The following is a 21,707-nucleotide window of genomic DNA, read 5'->3' on the forward strand; positions in this document are numbered from 1 at the left end:
TATAAAGTTCAAAATAAAGATTTTATTTTCAAACAAGTGACTTTGGTTTATTTCATACATTACACTTTTTCTTGCAGAAAAAAATAAAATTGTACAACTGCATAAATATAAAATTCTTCCACCATGAAAATGGCTAAAACATTCATAAAGACACAGCACCAGCACATGATGCCTCCAGAGAAAGGAAAGAAGGAAAAGAAAATGTACAAAGCAAATTAATTAGCCCCGTCACTAGCCAAAGTGATGGGCAGATCCAGATCTCAGACACAGCTCAGAACACACTGGAGGACAAGGGAAGAGATGGCAAGACAGCATTCAGCACGGAGCACAACACAGCCCATCACCTTTTTGTGTTTTTCTGTAGTGTCACTTAAAATTAAAAGGGCAGTTCCCCCATGACAGCCCACCCCCCCAGCCCCAGGAAATAAAGAAAAACAAAATAAAGACCTGATACCACAGGAAAAAAGACTATGGAGTGTGTTTAAAAATGCTCATTGATGGGCCATTACCTTTAAATTTCAGAGCCAAAAAAAAAAAAAGAAAGAAAGAAAGAAAGAAAAGGAAAAAGTACCATGCCAGTTCTATTCCCATTGAATATTTACACCTTAAACAGCAAACCTTGCTCATGTAAAGTAGAAAACAGATATGATAAAACATGGCTTGAAAAATGACCAGAGTGCGCACCTATAGTACTGTACACTAAATTAAATGGACGAGGCGGCAATACTCAGGGGCCAGAACACTGCTCACTACAAGTCAGTTATGGAATCTAATTTACAGTAAAAATGGGCACGTCCCAAGGCTCAATTTTTATTTTTCTTTTGTCATTTACAGTAGAATAAATATTTTGTTGCTATTGCTACACTTTAAATTTACATTCTAACCTATTAAATGCAGAAGCTAGTGTAAAGCATAGAGATTAAGTGTAGGTCCCATACGTATGACAGTTTGTTCAAGACTAGTAGGTTTGTGTATCTTTTTTAACTTATTAAATGGCTAGTGGGAAAGATTTGTGCTTGTGATCAGCTCTTAATTTCAATCTTTACATCAAAGCGTCCCTGAAAACGGTCTTTCTCACTGTACCCAATGTTCTCACCATACGCCTTACACTCAACACGAATCTCAGTGTCCAAGGTGAGGTTGGTGAACTGCACAGCCAGCAGAGGCTGCAGGTACTTGGGCTGCAGGAGTTTGCCATAGTAAGGATAGTACTGCAGAGGAAAGCCATAAAATCCGCCCATTCCAAAATACTCTATGTTTCCGACTTTATCCTTATCTTCATCTCGCTAGAAACCAAAAAAAAATGTAATTTAATTTTAATCACACATCTTGTTTGTCTTGTTCTTTCATACAAGACTCTCAACCCCTCTGCGTTTCTTGTACCAGTAAACAAACTAGGTTCTATTGTTACTGCTCTGCCCCTTTAACCTTTACACTTCCAATGTATCTGATGAAAGCACTGTGTAGTGGCGCACGCTGTTACGTCCAACACTCAGGGAGGTAGAGGCGGGCGGATCTCAGTGAGTTCGAGGCCAGCCAAGTGAGGCCAGGACAGCCAAGACTATACAGGGAAACCTTGTCAAAAACTGTCCCTCTAACTTAAGGAGTCTCAGTTACTCCTCTCTCACCCCACTGCACTTTCCCTCCTGCCCTTAGGAGCTCTGAATGAGTTCTTACCTTGCCTGTACACTGAACGGGCAGGACATTTGGATTATATTTCATCGGTGGGTAAATGTCCAAGGAATCATTCTTGGGAGGCTAAAAGGGAAACCCACATTGGTCAATATATATATATATATATTTTTTTTTTTTTTCTGAAAAGTAAAACTTATTTGTAGCTGAAACAAATACACATTGTTGACAATAAGCTGCTGAAATAATAAACACATCAGGAAAGCAAATGAGTGACTGCCCTCATCAACTTAAGAAAATTCTGTTTTGATTTGTTAAAAATGATCGCTACAGATGAGCTGCCACACAGCCCAGCACTAAACAAGACACTGGCACTAACCTACTATAAGCCTGACTCAAAGGACAATGAAGAGTTATGAGAACTGGGTGACTGCCGAGCTGGCAGGCAGCCCGCAGAGGACTTCCGTCCTGAGCCATGGGCACATGGTCTGTGCTTTTCCTCAACAGTGAAGTCTTCAACGAGGCTTTCACCCTCCTCTAAACCTGGGCGCGAGAAAGGGCACACACTGAGGCCCACGGACTGTTTCCTTCCAGTTCGTGAGGCTAGCCCAACCCCTAGCAGACAAAGGTGGCATTCCCTTCTGTAATGGAGTACTGTGACCAGGCGAGTCCTTGAGAAGATGCACAGTTCAGTCTGAAAGCGACTGTTACAGCAAAATACAGAGCCCTCCTCCTGCATCATGGTTCATCGACCTCCACAGAAGGCTGGTGAGTACGGTGCTGGAAGACTGACATTAGCATCGCACTGAGCCTGGATGTGAGGCATAGCACACAGTGTAAGGCCCAGCTGCACTGACAGCACACAGCAGGAAGGCATGTATATTCTGGCATTACTTGTTGAGGAATATGAGAAAAGGGGCATCAAGATTTGACTCCTTGGGGGGCTTTCTGCTACCAATACTTCTGTCTTGAAAACATGGAAGAGAAAACACTTATTGATCAAAAAGGTTGCCAGAATCTATCCTCCGAAGATAAGGAACCACCGATCGATTGAAGTACTGTAGTCTCTGACAAAAAATAATGCCACTAACAAACTGGGGATTTGGGTGGGAGAGACAAATAGAAAGAATCAATGAACAAACTAAAGCTCAAATACAAAAGGAGCTGGTGTCCATCACGGAACAGGGCGTCTAGATGTGCGAAGGCACAACAGGCCAGGCCTTGCCGCTGTGAAACGGGTGCCACTACAAGTATGTGATGAGGAATTCTAAAAGCAAATGCCGCAGAGATTGGCTTCGGACTTCCTTCAGAAACACCACACCTGTTCCTCCTAGTGCTGGACTGCCCTAGCCCTGTGAATGTCAAATACAGGCGTGGAGTGGTAGTCCTAACCACAGGACTCCCTGTTACACCCTGGTCGAGGCGGGCGATTAAAGTTCTGTTGAAAGGCACGCTGGCACTGGCAAGTGATCCATCAAGACAAGCAGACAGCCAGTCACACAACCAGCCCTCCACCCGCTGGTTCTTGCCTCTGGTAGCAAAAGGGAGACTTGATGCATTCTTTAGGGTAAGTTTTCCTGCTGGGCGTGGTGGCATACGCCTTTAATCCCAGCACTTGGGCAGGTGGATCTCTGTGAGTTCCAGGATCTCTGTGAGTTCCAGGACACCCAAGGGCTACATAGAGACACCACATCTCAAAAAAAGAAAATGAAAATCCTCCTCTCCATTGATTTTTAGGTAGCAAATATGGAAGTGAACGAGGGAAGGAAAGTCAGGTTTCAGGAAGGAAGTGGGTTTGTTCAGGTGAGTCCACGTACTGCAGTCAACTCTCCTCAGAATTAAAGTATAGACACTGATACTGGGAACCTGCAGGCAGAAGCCACGCCTCAGGAACGACAGCACTGTTAATTGATGATCTTGGAAATAACCATTTAGAAAAAATGAGACAACACCAGTAACTTTTTTTCCTTCCTAAAGTGTTTGTCACAAAATAGTGAACAGTGGCAATTTGCTGATTTTAGTGATCAAGTAATGTTCACTCATTAGAAACTGCATGCTTATCAAAAGTCAACAAAGATGGTGTTATAAAAAACACTTTTTTTCATATATTAACAGACAGCATTTCTGAAATACTCCTGTTGCTCCTTTAAGGACCCAAGCCAAAAGTAGCCCTATATAATCCTAGCACATAACCGAGACCCTCGTGTGTGCAAATAACTTTGCATCCAGACAGGAAGCAGTGTATTAAGCATAGGAACACGGACCTGTGAGTGAGCACGCCAGAGTCCCATCACTGGGGAGGATGGGGGATCTTAAGGCCAGCCTTGGCTACAAAGTGACTGAGGGTAAGCCTGGGCTACATGAAATCCTGCCTCAAAACAAACAAACAAACAAACAAAAAACAAAGCAAGACCTCATAACTCCAAATTTTGGTTGTGGCACTCAGTCTGCAGCTTTAGGGCCTGAGACTGTGACCCCTACCCAGGAGAAAGACTGTAGTATTACACCGCCAGCTGACTGCACTTCAAAAGTAGCAGTGAGTACATCTTACATCGTCCTGTCTTGTCCTATCAGCTAAGCCCCACAATGCACCTGTGCTGTGAAGTACCACTTGCCTTAGGTTTGAAGCCCAGGACCCGGTTGAGCTTGATGATGATGCAGGGTTTCCCCTCCCTGTAGCCGAAAGTGTCGTCATTGAGTCCGGAGCAGTTCCCCAGCCAGTCAAGCTTGAACCGGCACACCTTCCGCTCTCCTCGCTCGTTATTGAAGTCTCCCCGCTCCTTGGGCTCGCTGGGCATGCCTGAAAGCACAAGCACATCTGCTGAGTGCTCTGCGCTGTTAGGAAGACAGCGCTATACAGGGTCTACACCAGACAAGGACTTCCAACCAACTGTCGGCTCCCTAATATTAGCAAAGGCAACCGCTGATGCAGGCCCCACACCTAAACCACTCATTTCTCTTGTTCTGATACAGTGGTTCTCAAGCTCCTAATGCTGCCATCCTCGCATACAGTTCACACTGGGGTGGCCCCAACCATAGATTATTCTCATTAATGCTTCACAACTGTAATTTTGCTACTGTTATGAATTATAATGTAAGTATCTGTGTTTTCCAGTGGTCACAACCTGAAAGTTTAGGAGCACTGCTCTAATGAATTGCTCAGCCACTGAGGGCTGAAGGAAACCAGAACCACACTGCATCAGCCTTCCCACAGGTCAACATGGCTGCCCTCAGAAACAGGGGCATTGGAACAAGAGCATAACTTAAAACACTGTCAATAGCGTTTTGAGCTGGAAGGGTTTAGGTCAGAATTTTCTGGAGTTTCGCCTCTAACCAGAGGCTAAATGGTCAAGGAGAGGAAGGAAGTTGTCGGTTTGTCTTTGGAATCTGTACATTCTCCTGTTATTACAAGCACTTACTCAGCTGAGAAGTGTTCTTCACAGTTCCGGAGAAAAATGAAATGAATACAGAACTTAAATCATGCTGCATATTTTATTGTGTATTTGCTATCTATTATTTATGACTAATCGTATCATAATATATATCTTGTTAACTATTTCCCCTTCAAACATTATTTTACCTTATCACTTGTGCCTTTTTAAATTATTATAGAGTAAGGTGAAAAACCTCATGTAAATTCTAACAAAAATCCAGTAACATTGCCTTTAAACTACTAAACCGAAGGGGAAAATGACAACTTCTCCAATACTGTGACCATGCGCATCTACAGTGAGTCACTTACTGCCACAGTCCTCAAAAATCATGTCGTTCTTCTGCGCCGAATCTTTGTACTTGTCCAGAAACCTAATGATGTTTAGCACATAGGCCTCGTAGGTCTTGGGCTCAGTAGGGCGAAAGGAAATTTCAGTCTTTTGGATCTGAGGAATCTGTGTCAATCCTACACCAGGGAAAAATCAGAAAGACCAAGTCATTAGTGGGAAGGCAACCTGGAGACTTCAAAAGCAGGCTTCCCCTGAACAAGCATGCCCCTCCCCAGCTTGGCTCACAGAATGAGTTAACCCCCCACTTCTTTTAGACACTAAACCTGAGGGCATTTAATTAGCTATGTAAATGTGGTGATGATGTAATATCAACTCCCATCCAGCGTCCTTGCCAACACTTCACAGAGGGCATTAACCTGTTTCATGAATGACAATACCACTTGCAGTGCAAGACAGAAGAGTGTTCTGTCCAAGGTTGCAGCAAAAGCAGCAGAACCAGAATTTCAACCCAGTGCGCAGTTCTCCAAAGCCTGTGGCTGGAGCAGAGGCCCGCTGCCTCCTATACTACATGTCAGCATATCATGAAAACCTCCGAACTTCCCTACAGAGACAGGCCTTTGGCTCCTGTGACCTAGGATAGGTTTTTTTTTTTCTAGTGGAGAGTTCAAGATCTATATGCAGTTGCTAATTCAAGTGTCTGATCATGTCAGTACCTATCAGAGTGAAATTCAAGATACGTGGGACATGTTTGCCTTCTCTACTGTTAAGTCTCTCGTGCCCGGAAGCCTTTGCCCTCAGTGTTTCCTAAATGGGCACTTAGACAATACTACACAACAGCACTGTATCCAGGTCAGTGAGTTGGAGACGATCACAATGGCCGTCCACCCTAAGACAGCCAGATAAAAGATACCCCATTACATTCCAGTTTCATATAAACGTGATGAGAGAAAATTCTTTAGTAGGAATACATACAGACACACACACACACACACTCTCTCTCTCTCTCTCTCTCTCTCTCTCTCTCTCTCTCTCTCTCTCTCTCTCTCTCTTTCATGATGTTCACTGTGTAATATCAATGTAACCAGCTAGCTGGTATTTTCTGTTGTGACTTCTGGCACCCTCACTCTTATCTCCATCCTTAGATTGGCCCTCCGTCAGAGGCCTGGTAGTCAGGAGCTATGGCTGAACTTCCATTACCTTTTGACAGGTGGGAACACCCACACCACTCTCCTCAAAGGCTGGCTAAACAGGCAGCCTCATAGGATCCGTTCCAGACCTACCTGGGCATAACCTCTAAGCACGAAGCACCCTTGGTTTACAATAACTGCTCTGGAGAATTAGAAAGTTAGTGGTGGTGACATCGATGTAGGCAGTGGCAGAATTAAAGTAGAAACAAAACTAGTATGATTAATTATTTAACAGCTTGAGAACAGGCTTCAGAAGTTGAGAGTAAATAGCTGTTATTTTTTCTAGTAAGGATTGCTCTGAGCTTCAAGAGTGGCTAAGTGGGACTGGCCCAACTGAGGGAGCGCTGTGAACAACTACCTGGGTGGGGGGGGCGGCAGAAGGGATGGAGATGACGACAAGGAAGTGAGAGCTGGGTAGAGAAGTGATTGGGATGAAAATGTCAAGAGTAATGGCAGCATCTTGTGCGGCATGGCTACACAGGCCCTGAATCCCAGCACTCAGGGCCAGCGGCATGGCTGCACAGGTCCTTAATCCCAGCACTCGGGGCCAGCACTCGGGGGCCTCGGTAAATTCTAGGCCAGCCTCTAACAAGTTCCAGGCCAGCCAGAGCTACACAGTGAGACTTTGTCTCAAACCAAACAAACAACAAAGAATCTTCTGGAAGGACCAATGAGATTGCCCAGCAGGGAAAGCGCTTGCTGTACAAAGCCTACTGACCTGTGTTGGATCCCTGAGACCCACATAAAGATGGAAAGAGAAAAATGACTCCACAAAGTTGTCCTCTGACCTCCACGTGTGTATACCATGGCATATGTACCCTTCACCTCATGTATCAATAATAAAGTTTTTTAATGTAAAGAATCACCTTGAAAAAGCTAATGCAAAGCCTAAAGAACACGGGGAAAAAGCTGTCCTCAGGTGCAAAGGAATAGAGTTTCAGAATTAACTCAGTCTTCAGTTTGAAATAAACAAAGGTTACTATGATTAAACATTCTTTTTCTTTCTTCTTTTTTTTTTTCTTTCCATTTTTCAAGACAGTGTTTCTCTGTTTAACAGCCTTGCCTGTCCTGGAATTCCTCTGTAGACCAGGCTGGCCTTACCGAGCGCTGGGATTAAAGGCATACACCACCACACCTGGCTCATGATTGTTTCAGGTCTAAAGCAATCTACATCTATTCTAGACCACCATTTTTACATTAAGTTGGGAATCTGGCACTGTGACTTGCCCATAGTGCTCGGAAGCAAGGCACTGAAAATCACTGACCTTTGCAAAAAGAAAACAACCGAGGACAAGTACAGAAGTCACATCCCCGGACAGGGGAACCGGGGCTAAAATGGGGCAGTCAGCTAGTGGGGTATTCCTAGTCTGAGTTGGAAATAAGACATTTAAGCCGAGGTGATTTGCTTGGCTCTGGGGGAAATGAAGGGCACAGACCCAGTGTTAGGGAATAAAAAGTCAGGAAAATGGGGTGCCTTCCTACAACAGCCCTGAAATCCAGAGAAAGTGGCGTCTTGAAGGGCAGTAATGCCTAAGAGACAAGAACAGATGCCTGTAAATTTGCCAGGCAGAGATGGACAAAGAGTAGAAGTATGTGCACAGGGTTACCCAGCTCCCCAGGCCTAGGAGGAGGAGGGTGGATGGAGGCAGCTCGAAGAGTGAAGGAGACAAAGGAATCAAATGTGAGAAGCTAGGAACAGCCTTACCAAGGCTCAAAAGCTGGACCGAAAGAAACTGCAGCCGCTGAGGAAGGGCGCCAGTGAGGTAAGTAACAGCAGTGCCAGCTGTGGGCCCAGCAGAGCAGGTGATACAGCTAAAACCAAGCTGCTGACAACAAAGCAGGAGTCCAAAGTGAGCCTCGGTCTCGCAGAGAAGCTGCAACGACTACAGTGACCTGAGGTCGCACTGAAAATCAGTAAGGTAGGACCCAGCTCGCAAAGCCAAGCTCACCCATGTCACTGTCCCTTCTGTCCTGGCTTCGGCTGGCTTTCCCACTGCCTCTCACTTCCCAGCTGTCTCTGTATTCTCTTTCAGGGGCCACTCAAGGTGCCATTTCTTTGATGTCTGTATGAGGCAGAGTGATGCCACTTCTCAGAAAAGGAACACAGGATTACAGAGTCCTTTTTCATCCTCTCACCATTGCAAGCCAAGGCCTCTGAAGAGGCACAAGGTGACATGTGCCATACCTCCAAACATGAGTCCCTATGACTCGGTCATCACTGGCATGGTTTTCAGGACCTCACACTCACCCAGTTGTGTATGCCAGCCTTACTTACTAGCAAGTCTACTTATCATTTGACCTCTGAAAATGGTGTTCGCTATTGTTACCTGCGGTGGCAGCACTAACCCAAAAGAGTGATGAGCTAGCTACCTGTACCATCCCTCTCTAGTCATGGCAAATAAATGGTGAAAACCAATGCTGGAATCACACTACCTCATAGCTCACCCTGTGGTCACCGTCTTTCCCCGTGCCCTCGCCCCGCAACTTGCTAACTGGTGCTTTCACCAGCTGGTGCACACAAATAGGATCTTTTGGCTCCTGGCTTCTCCAATGGATGCTCTAGCCTGCAGTGGCAACTCCCAGAGGCCAAAGAGCAGAGCATCCAAGACCTGGCTATGTCTTCAAGCCGCAGGCGGGGAAGCAGATCTAGCGTTCCGCCTCCTGGTTTTCAGAGCGTAAATGTCCACTAAGGAGGCGAAGCGCGATACGGCCTTGCTCTGCCAGCACCAGCAAAACTAGTCATGCTATTACACAGTGATGTCACCTCGGAGGACTGTAGGAAGACTGCGTAGTGTTAGTGTTTAGCTTCCTAGCAGTACTTCAATTTTACATTAAGACCTGGAGTACGAAAACAGAACCTGACTTTGCCAGGTGGTGACAATGCAGGCCTTTTAGTCCCAGCACTTGGGAGGCGGAGGCAGGCAGATCTCTAAGTTCGAGGCCAGCCAGGGCTACACAGAAAAACCCTGTCTCAAAAAACAAAAACCTCCAACTTCACCTTTACCCTTTCCAAACGCACCTACCCCTCTGGACTCCACCTCCTGAGAAAGGAGGCAGACACCCCCACTTTAGGCTCTGGTGGAGGTTCACAGTAGAAGGAATGAACAAGGGAGGAGAAAAAAGGAGGCTTTTCATTAGCCAGGATTTTGTTTCCAGTTATGTTTATAATGTAGCAAGTTCATGATTTCTCAATCTGCTTGCAGAGCTGCTGTATCTACAGGAGAATGTAGCCATTTTAACCTTGCAGCAGCTTCTCCAGTGAATCCCAAAGCAGGCTGCTTGGACCTGTCATTTGATACATCTGATGACTCACAGCCAAATACTCTTCTTAAACAGATACCGTCTTCCACAGAAACCTCCAAGGGCACAGGCAGCTAAGAGAAACCTTACTATGAAGCCGTTCACATGTCTCCTATACATTCCAAGTTGAAAGCACTTTCCAGTTAAAAAGAAACTCAAGTGGGAGTGGCTTATACACACACCCACAAATGGACCTCTACAGTCACACGTTTGAATCATTAGCTCCCCTGCCAATCTGAGCAACCTGAGGTGCCTTATTTCATTTATTACTTTATCTGTGGGGTTATTATCTACTTACCGAACAGAATTCTGGGAACCAGCCACTTGCACTTACCTTTTGCCTCAGGGTTAGCATGTGACTGGAGGCCGGTTAGCCAGGGATAAACTGCCTGCCTAGAGGCAACGGTTCCATCTATGGCCTACATACACCAACACCTCAAACCTGCGCCCTTTGAAAAGTCTTGGAGGAGCAGCTCACCTGTTTCTACAGCCTACTTAGCTGTTTAGCCAGCCTTGGGGTGCAGAATTCTGTGGCCCCATCTAAGCTAAACTCTGCTTGCGGGTTCTTTACCATTGAAGAATTACCCATCATTCCCAGCACTCGGGAGGCAGAGGCAGGCAGATCGCTGTGAGTTCGAGGCCAGCCTGGTCTACAAAGTGAGCCCAGGAAAGCCAAGGCTAACACAGAGAAACCCTGTCTCGAAAAATACCAAAAAAGAAAAAAAGAAAAAAGAATTACCCATCAGGAGTCTTCTCAGAGGTTGTCAGAGAATTACTTAGTGTGAATATTATGTCTTTAAAAAGTACAACTTCGCAGGACATTTTAGCTTGCTCATAATTGTGTTTACTCCCAAAACAAGGAAGACACACAATAGACATGTTCCAGGCATTTTAGACTGGTTTCTTCTTGCCCAAGGTCAAACAAAAAACAAGGGTGTATTTGACTGTCTAAATTCAAAACACAGCATTTGCTAAGCGACTAACACCCTGAAACCTGATACTTTCCTACTCTAGAGGGCCTATCCCTGAATATGTGGGGTGCTTTCCTGGTCAGAAGCTACTGGGTAATAAATTATGGGATGCCCTTCGTTGCCAAGCCTCCTTGGAGTGTGGTCAGTGTCTATATTCTAGCATAAGAGCACTAAATGCTCACTGACCAGTCCTATCATGTCTGATTCTACACCAAGATGTGAGCCCAAGGGTCTTTCCAATACTGTCTCCCAGGCTAGAGCACTCATCTCCTCCCCACCCCCCACCCCCAAGACCCCCAATCATTTCTACTAGTTTGCTAGTTTGCTAGCTCATCCTGGCTCTGCTTACTCATTCTTTCTGGAGTTCTGGGGCTGACCTGACACTTGTGGCAGTCCTCCTGCCTCTCAGCCTCATGAGTCCTGGGATTAAGGGCATGAGACACTGCTGTCTTTCCAAAAATATTTCGTGTTAATCGCTGGGCTTCCTGCATACCTAGGAGACTTGGGATTTTCCTCCTTAAACCCTTTAATGAGACACAGGTGGGGACAGCTCTGCACCAAAGCGGTCTCCCCGGGGTTAACAGACTGGCAGGATCCATCAGAGCAGGGGTGGGGGAGGGGGGGAACAGAGAGTGAGCAGAAGTGAGACCAGAATGTGTCAGCTAGATGACAAATCAACTGGCTCGGACAGGAAATGGCAGACGACTCCCCTAACACAGTGAAGGTACAGCTCCTCCAGATCAGGAGAAGGTTTCTCTCCTACCTCTGAGACTGGAAAGGGTCAATTGTCATGCGATTGGAAAACAGCTTTTCTGAGCCTGACATGATGACTTCTTAGGGCTCTGAAGCACTACATGCCGTGGTGAGCTAGCTTATCTTATGTTCTGTGCACAAGGAGAAATAAATGGCTGATTGTGCCAGTGTGGTCTGCTTATGTTCATCTACCCCACCTTCCTGCCAGGAATTTGACCCTTATAAAATGAGTTCCCTCCTCACTGATCCATCCATAAGTGTGAAACAAAGAACCTCCCACAACTTTAAGAGGAAGAACAGAGAACACATTCCTACCTTTGCTCCAGGAAGCAAGCCAGGTGGGAACTCTGTGGACTCTGGGAATGACACACTGTGACCTTCAGTTCACTGCACAGTTGCTAGGATAACCTGGGGTGGGGGATGGGTGACAGTCCAGGGAAGACTTTTCCATTACACCACCCGGTAGGCAAGGCAACAAGGTGAGAAAGGCGTGGTGAGATTGAGCGTGAATGCACATGGGCTGCTGCGTGTGTGCGTGCAAGTGCGTGTGCAGTGTGCTTGAGTCGCTGCAGCACAGCAAATGGCAATGTCTCTCCCGGGTGCAGCTGAGAGGAGACAAGGCTACACACCCTGCAAGAGGGTTTCCTCTGGACAAAAGCCTGGACACTGCAACACAGGTGTAAGTATGCTGAAAGGAAAGTTGGCTGCCATGTCATTTCGGTTCACCAGAAGCCCTTTCTCAGTAAGTGTGTGAATCCACTAATGTCCAAGTGCTTTTCAGGGAAAGCTACGGTTGGACCATGCTGTTTAAGCACGCAGCACAGCACATCCATGCCTTATCACGCAAAGCTCACTGTCTGGAAATTCAGCCCCTTCTGCTTCTAGTGGAAGGCAGGACACAGATGACGGCAGCTGCTGTCAACAGCCACCAACTGTGCATTGCATAAGTTTACCTCTACAGTTACTAATATTTTGCATACATTTCCCATCTAGTCATCACAGGATAGTCCTCCTATTGGCTACACAAGAAACTGAGGTTTGGTGTGTTCAGTGGTGATGGGGGAGGGGCCTAGGTTCAACTCCAAAGCCCCTGTTCTCTCTTAGGCTGATATAATTCCATACACCTGTGTCGAACAGCTTTGGCTTTTGCTTTAACACGTACATTAAAGCAAAAAGAAGTTAGAAACAGTGACTTTTGAGCTATGAAACAGCTATTTAATAATACGTGTCAGCATCTCATCCAAGACCGCTTTCTGGGTAGAGGGAGTATTAGTCCTAATGACCAGGGCAGGGGACGAGGAACGGTGTCTACTGCTCAGAGTCCAGAAGCCACGTGACCACTCTGCCCTTAAAGTTCCCTTCCATTTTGTATTCTTTCTCTCTCTCTGTTGGTAACTTTCCCATTTGGCCTATCAGCTTATCCATTACACACCCTACACAGTTACTGCAAGGCAGGATTGCCATTGCTCTATGTCCCTGCCCCACCCAACACACACTCTCTCTCTCTCTCTGGAACAGATCTCGTTACAAGGTATTTCTGTGTGTAAAGAGCACTCCAAAGCGACCCAGCCACACCTGTGTTCATCCCCCAAGGTCAGACAACAAGTGAGCCGCTGTATCTTTAAGCCCTATCTATTGTCCAGCACACTTACCATGTACGTCTGACTCAGAGCTCCCCTCCTTACCCAAGACAAAAATGGAGGCTTGGAGACGTTAAGTGGAAGCCTAAAGTTGATCAGGATTGAATTCCCATTCATTTATTCAGTCTGCAGAGTTAATGAATCATTAATACCTTTCCAAAATTTGTATGTTCAACGTCTGTCCTGAAAGATGCCAAGAGGGGTTCCAGTTAAGGCCACTGCGGAGGGGGGGGGGGTGCAGAGTACTCAGGACTGTCCAGGAGCTGTATTTCTTGCCAGCTAGTACGCTACGGACCTGATTGAGAGTTACCATCATTTTCTAAAGAGTGTTGGGTTGGGGGGCTAGGGTAAGAGAAAATCTCACAGGGGTAGGACAGGGAGGTCTGTAGACCCTGCTACTCAGGTAAGAGCTAAGGACAGATAGAGAGAAAGAGACAGAAATGGCTCAGATAGAAGAACAGAGGAGATGCCAAGGAAGTGAGGGACTGAAAACTGCCTGTGACTCAGACCAAAGGACAGGAATGCATATTTCCAAGATGAGCCACTCACATTCCTTTGGAGAAGTGAGGGTTTGTCAGGTCAGTCCAACTGCTGTGAGCACACTAAATATAGGTGCTAATAAGAAGGGCGGAGAAGAAGAGCAGGGTAGGGTGGGGGAGGGGATCAAGCACCTTGGACAGCCAGGGCAAGGTCAACTGCAAGGCCCCACTTAGCATCGGGCATTTTGGCTACTTACTTTGGAAGGCGAAGTGTCTTTTCAGAAAAGTACCTAGAAAGTTTTTTGTTGTTGTTGTTAATTTTACTTTATTATTTATTTCTGCCAGGCGAGGTGGCACACACCTTTAATCCCAGCACTTAGGAGGCAAAAGCAGGTGGATCGGAGTTCGAGGCCAGCCTGGTCTACAAATGGAGCGCCAAGATAGCCAGGGCTAAAAAGGAAAACTCTGTCTCAAAAAACAAAAACTAAATAAATAATTTATTTTTCCAAAGTTTGTAGTCTTTTGTTGTTGTTGTTTTTTAAATAAAGGATGCCTATGTGGTCATCTTTGCTTCAAGTTTAAGTTATTATAAACCAGCATCATGACTGAAGAACAAACAATTTAGTGGAAAACAAAAACATAAGAGCTCTGTACAAGTTTATCTACTATGACTGCTTGTGCTGATATAAGGATTCTGGCAGAAGAGGATGTGGGAGGCACGACTTATGACCACAGAAGCCCACGTGAACCACTCAAGATCCTAAACTTCTCGGCCCATCAGAACCTTGCTTCGGCCGCCTTTCCTAAGACCCTTGGCACAAGAGCTGCAGGAATCCATGGGCCATGAGACTATGTTTGAGTCATCCTATATACTTACATGTTTTCTTTTTTCACTTCTCACCAAAATTTATCTGACAATACTCTGGGGTTTTTCTGGCACTGGAGGGCTGTTGACTTAGTACTGTGAGACTTAGTTTTTTTTTTTTTTTTTTTTTTGCCACCTTCATATTATGCACAATTCTTCTTCCCCAAATCCAAGAAGGCCACACCACATCTGCCATAGGCACTGCTCAGTGCCTGCACATGACCCCAAGACTGTCACCTACAGATGGCAGTTTCCAAACCACCAAGCCCTTCCTTGGACCCATAAAAGGCCACACTGCCACCCCCAGCAGCAACCTGAAGGTCATTTATAATGTGAGAACCCGAGAGTTATGCAACACACAACAGCTTCCTGCTCTCCCAGCCCTGTTCTCCAGGCACAACCAAAGAGTAAATGTGTGTTTGCTGTTGCTCAGCTGCCTGTCACTTAGCCCCAGGCTTGTGGCCAGTGGCCTTCCATGGTGTGTGACGGACTGATGTGTACTCAACAGGAACAAGAGCCAAGTCACACCAATGAGCACTATTGATAATCTTTTGTTCCCTAAAGTTTTCACAGAGAACAGAGACAGCTAAACTGGAAGCAGGGCTCACAAAACTACAACAGGCCTAAATAAGATATGCAAATGGGGTGTCTGTGTTCAAGGTCAAAGTGCAAATCAGTAACAAGAGAGAGAAGGGCCCCTTGAAGTCATGGTTCCTCTCTGTGGGCGTAATCTTTTTTTAATGATTTATCTTTAGCGGGGTGGTGGAGGGGGCCTGCCCTTAAAGCCCAGCATTTGGGGAGGCAGAGGCAGGCGGATTTATATGAGATCAAGGGCAGCCTGGTCTACAAAGTGAGTCCAGGACAGAGAAACCCTGTCTTGGGGAGAAAAAAATTTTTATCCAAGGTATGGTCATCTCACAAGTGTTACACTGAAAAGGCCCTAGAATGATCTGGCTGACAATGAGTATTAAGGCCAAGGAGAATGAAGCTCCCACAGGACTTGAAGTGCTCAGCCAGAGAGTGGGGCTGTGTGCACCACCTTTGCCCCAGAGCTGTGTAAGACAGCCATCTGGAGCTCAGCCGCAATGCGGGCCAGAGACGTGGCTGCAGCAGTGCCCCCTGACTCCTTGTGGTGCTTAGCTTGAGGCTCCACTACACAATTTTTGGGAGGTGTCTTCTTGGTTGGAAGCGGAATCCCTCTTATCTCCGGAGAAGCCACTCCTCCCTGGGTTTTACCTGGCGGGGCCACGCGGTCCTGGTATGTGGGCTTCAGTTCACTGATGGTGAGCAGCATCACTTGGATGGTCCCAATGAAGATGCCAGCCAGGCAGCCATAAAATATCACGTAGAAGAGAAGGATCTTAACTGTGGGGAGAGCGGACAGGATAGGTGTGATGTAGTCACAGGCTTAGAATCAACGCCTTACCTTCCCAAAGATGACGACGACGACGACGACGGCGGTGGCGGCAGCTCCTTCCCAGATCTTCCGCCATTTTCTCTAGCACTTCCTTTGCCAGGACTAATGGAAAGAGGGCAGGCGCCACACACTCCACACAGGTGGAGAAGCTCAACTAGAAGTCTAACAGGAAGTCATTCCCTTCTGAAAAGAGAATCACCAGTGCAAACCCGCAGCTGGATTTGCACACTGACGCAATGCATTCCACCCAGGGCACTGCTTACAACAACCAACTCACAAACACTCTGAAGCCTCATTGTCCCTGTCACTCTATCTACAGAGCATTGTCTTTTTCTTCAGGGGCACAGTGCATACAAAGGAAATCCTAGAAATGGCCACCATTTTTTAACCTCGTCTTCTGGCTATGTAAGCTACACTTCTTCTTTCTCACAGTTGACAGGATGCAGGCTGAAATCGCTACGAACGGAGCTTTAAAGGTAAGCAAGCAAGCAAACAAAAAACCACCTGGAACCAACTCAAAGCCGGTGGACTGGGCTAAGGCTATCAGTTACTGGTTCACAAGGATTATCTCTCCGATTAGCTGCACAGTAACAGGCTGTACTAGGCATTGCCTGGCTGTCCTTAGCCAGCCAAAGGACTCAACTCGAAGGGACAAATAGAAGCCAGAGAAAGGTAAGGTGTTCAGAAACGTGACTGCAAAAGGAAGCACCGGTTACTTCTAAAGGGTCCCTGGGAAAATGCAGCAGAGTGAAAAGATTCCTGAAAAGGAGGCTATGGGGAGGGGCCAGGAATGAAGTGGGCACACAAGCTGTGGAAATGAGCCACGCAATCCTCGCCACACATGGAAAAACACCCAACTTTCCCATCGGGAATACATAGTCCAAGACAGCAATGCTGTGGAGCTGTTGAAACAAACCAAACACACATCAAAGTCCACATGAGAAATGATGGGCCTCATCCCTTTCTTCCCCTACGCAGAGATACAAGCAGAGAGATGAGAAAGAGGGCGAAGCCTGCATCCTAGAACCAGAGCTCTAGCTCGGCCCACTTCCTCTCGGCAGGACAAGGGTTAAGTGCTGCATTTGGTATCCAGGCAGCAGTAGGCAAATGGCAAGGTTGTGACGTCAAGGGATCTGGAAATGTTTTCCAGTGAAGGCTCTGTTGAGGGTACAGAGTTGGTATAACCCAGTCAGCAAGAGAGCTCTGGAGAGCCTGGCTTCTCTCCTTCCTCCTCCTGTTGCCCTTCCAATGTCATCCTTGGTGCTCTCAGCCTAACCACATTGGCCTCTTCTGATTCATTTCCTGGACCCCAGGGTGCTAATCCTAACCTAAGAAGGCACTGAACTGAGGCTACTATTTAAAAGACAAATATATAGAAGAATTAGCAGTCATTTTACAAGTTCTGATTAAGCTCGGCAACACACACAGCCTTCCCACTCTGCCCACAGAATCCCAGACAAGTGACGACTTCTTTACTGCAGTGAAGCTACTTGGTTAGAGCACAGATGGGTGCCTGGTGAGCTTAGGCAAAGGTCTCCCCAAGATCAAGGCTACTGCTGAGAAACAGATACAAAGGCACAAAGGCAAGGCTAGTCCTACCACCAACTGGGTGGCATGATGTTAGGGACTGGGGTGTCAGCTTTAGAGGCATTTTTTTTTTTTACCCTTAAAACAAATTCCCCTTTTCTTCTGTATTTAAGGAACAAGGAACACCAGGAATTTTGTGGTTAAATATCTATATACACTTTAAAATGCAAAAGAAAAAAAAAGGTTTTAAAAGTGGTTTGTGAGGCCAACACCTGTATTAGCTTAATTAAAAGGTTGAAAGCACAAAGTGATTTGTGTGATCTCTCCAGCAGGTGACAGGCTCGAGCCTCCTGCCGTCCATCTTGCTGAAAAATCTACCTATAAGCAAAACGGAGCCAAGGGCATCCTGCCCTGGTCCCAAGGGCATCTATGTTGTGCCCAGAGCTGGAAAGGGAACATCTCTTTCTCTAAGAGATAGCAATCGCTGCCACATCGTCTGCCTTGGAGCAGCTCTGAGATCTCTTACATGACACTGGCAATATTAGCACAAAACGCAAACTGGGTTCTGAGCTCAGCACCCACAAAATGGAAGATGAGTTATTATGGCTGCTTCCTAAGTCAGTGTGTATACTAGCTTGCTGGTTGTGATTATCAAGACCACACAGGTCTCGGTCTCGCTCCCTCCCTGTCGTTCGTGGAAGGGCTGTCCCATTAAATGTCAGCTTAAAGAACAAACTGTTCCATACTGCCTTCCTTACCCTCTAAAGCAAATATTATTCAAAGAAGGAGTGTGAGATTGGAATGAGGAAAGAAATATATTTAAGAAGTGGAAAAACACTAGAGGGCAAATTTCACAAGGTACCTGGAGAGTCTACGCTGGCTCTGGTCCTGTGATGCTGCTGCACAGGACCAGACCACCAGGGAAAGGGGCCCCAGCTAACCTGGTCAGAGGGGCAGGTTCCGCAGTGCACCTCCTAGGCCTAGCTGACTTTACAAGGAAATGGCCCTGGCTGTTCATCCTACACATCCCTCACATTTCTTTGGGTTTCCCCTTCCACATTATAGAAACACTGGCACACTAAGCATACCCCCATGAAAGAACAGTCTCCCCAAATAAAATGAAAAAAAAAAATGACATGAAATAAAAAGCTATTGAGTTAAAGAACTGCATTTCCCCATGGCTCAGGGATAGCTATGCTGTCCAGTAACGCCGAGGAATGAGGCTTCCTCACCTTGACTAACCTTGAAGTATGATGCATTATTAACCCTTTATTCTTATTTATTTTTTTTCAGTTGTGAGGCTCCCTGGGTGCATTTTTCCCCTTAAGGGGAAAAGAAAAAGCCATATAGCCCACCTTCTTCCTTTTCAAAATGTCAGCCAAGCTTTTTCCCTGACTCATTCTCCAGTCTATTTCCATAGACCCTCCCCAAACGATAACAGCGCATCCCTAGTTTTCAGGGTTCCCTTAGTGACTGCAATGCTGGTGCTATAGGAGAGGGAGGGGGAGGGGGCGAAAGAGGAGGCAGAGGTGCTGGTGCTGCTGGAGGAGGGGGCAGTGATGCAGCAGAGGGGAGTTCCCTCCCTCCCTTCCGCAGTCACGACTCGTGTATTTGTCTACAACTATGCCCTTCAAAATGACCTTAAAAAAAAAAAAAAAAAAACTACCACCTTTCGGGTGTAAGGAGCTTTAAAACAAACAAACAAATAGGGTATCTGATTTTCAATGGGGTATGAGGGGATTCCAGTCATGGAAGCAACAGGCTGCATGAAATGTTGTAAGACGACCTGTTTATTCATTCGTGCCATGTAGATCTTTAAAACCCCAGACTGCCATGTGTGTAGCCAAGGCTTAAAAAACGGGCCATGTCTGGGCTGTGATGACTCTGAGGACCGTGTCCAGGACACTGCAGTGTGGGTGTCTTTCTCCTCCCCGTTCCTCTGCATTCCAGGTACATTTCTAGGCTGGAGAAATGATGCTATCACAGCATCATCTGCATTTGAACAGGTTAGCTCCACGAGTTCGGCTCACAGCTCCCCCATTCTCATTTTTCTAAGGTCTTGGGAGATGGAGAGGGAGGGCAAATACATAGAGTCTCCTGGAACATGACGGAATTTCCCAGGAGGGAAGGCTCAGGAGACAAGATCCCTACCATGCTCCTAACCCTCAGTCGAGCCAGTTCCAGCCCCAACCAGAGCTGCATCTTGGGGACCCCGCAGTTATCACTGGATGCCAAGTCCTGGCTCCCGCGCTCTTAGCAGCGTCTACCACCCAATCCCCAAGACCCTGAACAGCCCCTTGGGCTCCGAACTGTCTGCAGTGCTCGCGCACCAGGGATGCGCCTCCTAGGAAAAGCCAAAGCGCCGGCGGCGAGAGCCGCAGAGCCGCGTACTTACACCAACTGCCACCGGTCCTGCCCAAAAACTCCTTCTTCTCCGAGTTCCAGATGAATTTCTTCCAGCTGCCTTCCTCCTTGGCTTTTCCGCGGGCCATGGTGGCGGCTCAGCAGTGGCGGCCGAGGCCAAGGGAGGGCAAGTGCGGCGTGCGCCCTGGCGTCCTCGCGGCGGCTGCTCGGAGTCCCCCGCGGCCCGGCTCTGTCTCCGAAGGCGAGACGCGCCGCTGCCGCTGCGGCTCTCCGAGTGCGAGGCGCGCGGCGTAGCAGCCTAGGCAGAGCGGGAGGAGGGGGAGGTGCGGCGGGGGCGGAGGGAGGAGGGACGAAGGAGGGGAGGAGGGCGCGCGCGAGCTGGGCGGCTCCGAGCCCCGCACCTAGCGGTGGGCGCGCGGCCGATCGCGGGCTCTCCCCGCGCTCCGCTCGCTTTCCGGGGGGTCTCGGCGAACCCCGCAGCTGCCACTCCAAGCTTGTAGCTGCACCACTCCGTCTGCTGTGACCTCTATCGAGATGGCCCAGGGACAAGGAGAGAAAGTCACCAGGAGAGATGAGAGGAGTGGAGCGCGGGCTCGGCACACGAACGCGCGGGCCCGGAGCCTAGAAATTGGCTGAGGGCGCACGCCCTACCTTTACTATATACCGCGCCTCCGCCATCCGTTGCTCCGCCCACCGGCGGCACGGTGGGCCAATCGCCGGTGCTAAGAAGGCGGGGCTTGAGACCCGAAGGGGCGGGCGCGGGGTCGGCACAAAGGAGCCGGCTAGGCTAGGAGGGTTGGCGCGGCGGCGGGGGCGCGCGGGTGAGTAGAGCTCCTGCTGCTCTGCTCCCTTTCTCCGCCCTAGGCTAAGCCGGACAACGCCCCTCTCCCTGTGCTGGTGCAGTGACTTGCACCTGCGTCGCTCTCTGGGAGACCACGGACCCTTCCTCTTGTCTGGTCTTAGCCCTGGCTCCTGGCCTGGCTTTACTGCAGGTCCACCTCCCCCTAGGCCCTAGCTGGGTGGGGAAAGGTCACTCTGGGACGCTAGTGACTGTGCCCAGTCCTGCTCCGCCTCTCCGCTCTTGCACCTGCCGCCCCCTCGCACTCCCTGCCCCTGCGGTTGCAGTTCCGGCCCGTCCCTCTCCTTGCAGGCCAGCCCAGCGGGCAGCCTGGGTTCCTGACTCCTGGGCTGTGCTCCTTGTGGCCGGCCTGAACCACTTCAAGCCGGACAATTGCCAAACCCACCCTGGGCTGTAGCTGGGAACCAGGCTGTGGCTCCTGCCAGTCTAGACCCCGGGGAACAATTTCTGCACGTGACCCAGCCACCTAAGATTGTCCTGGCCCGGGTCGGTGGCTGGTATTTTCCTTGGCTTACTGTTCTATCTCTTTGGGGCCACCCCACTTCTACTGTAGAATTCTTGAAATGACAGACCACTTACTAAGTAAGACCTAGCTCATGTGTCAAGATGTCGCAGAACACAGTGGTGGACATGACGGACAAGACCTGCTTTCCCATCCTGTCCATCCTTAATGGCTGAAAAACCACTCTTATTTTCCTCCACGGAGCCCCTGAGCAGCTTCCCACACAGCTCTCAGGGTGATGACACAGCAGAAAACATGGCGATGCTTCTGCAGTGACTGCAGAAAAGCCTGTCCCCAGAGCGACCTGGCCGCTTGTGGGGGAAAGAGCTAGCTTCTTATCAAGGACCTTCCCAGCACAGAGATAGTTTCCCAAGGCACCCTAGCATTTTCAAGGTCAACCTTGCAGGCCCAAGGGCAAAATGGAAGAGGAGCAAAATGAGCTTTTTCTCATTAATCCCACTTGGAAGACTGAAGAAAATCTGAAAATCT

The 21,707-nt window shown here is 47.9% G+C and overlaps 1 protein-coding gene across 1 annotated transcript; it reads right to left on the reverse strand.

The window, feature by feature from the left end:
• Positions 1-6: 6 nt before the first annotated feature.
• Positions 7-20,199, reverse strand: Atp1b1 (ATPase Na+/K+ transporting subunit beta 1). The gene is made up of 6 exons (XM_051147744.1): positions 19,889-20,199; positions 15,786-15,914; positions 5,375-5,530; positions 4,248-4,432; positions 1,678-1,758; positions 7-1,286 (listed from the first exon to the last, which is right to left on the reverse strand). Exons 1-6 carry the CDS (start codon positions 19,983-19,985, stop codon positions 1,023-1,025), a joined length of 912 nt encoding a protein of 303 aa, XP_051003701.1. The 5' UTR covers positions 19,986-20,199; the 3' UTR covers positions 7-1,022.
• Positions 20,200-21,707: the final 1,508 nt, after the last annotated feature.

The sequence above is a fragment of the Acomys russatus genome, chromosome 6 (assembly GCF_903995435.1).
Source record: "Acomys russatus chromosome 6, mAcoRus1.1, whole genome shotgun sequence".
In the NCBI taxonomy this organism is placed as follows: domain Eukaryota; kingdom Metazoa; phylum Chordata; class Mammalia; order Rodentia; family Muridae; genus Acomys; species Acomys russatus.

Excerpts from the sequence above, each read along its gene's own strand:
- Atp1b1 (XM_051147744.1), bottom strand. The coding sequence starts at position 19,985 with ATGGCCCGCGGAAAAGCCAAGGAGGAAGGCAGCTGGAAGAAATTCATC. Across the intron at positions 5,531-15,785 it reads GGACCGCGTGGCCCCGCCAG|GATTGACACAGATTCCTCAG; the intron begins GTAAAACCCAGG and ends TCCCTGGTGTAG. Across the intron at positions 1,759-4,247 it reads TCCTGGGCTTCAAACCTAAG|CCTCCCAAGAATGATTCCTT; the intron begins GCAAGTGGTACT and ends TTTCCCTTTTAG.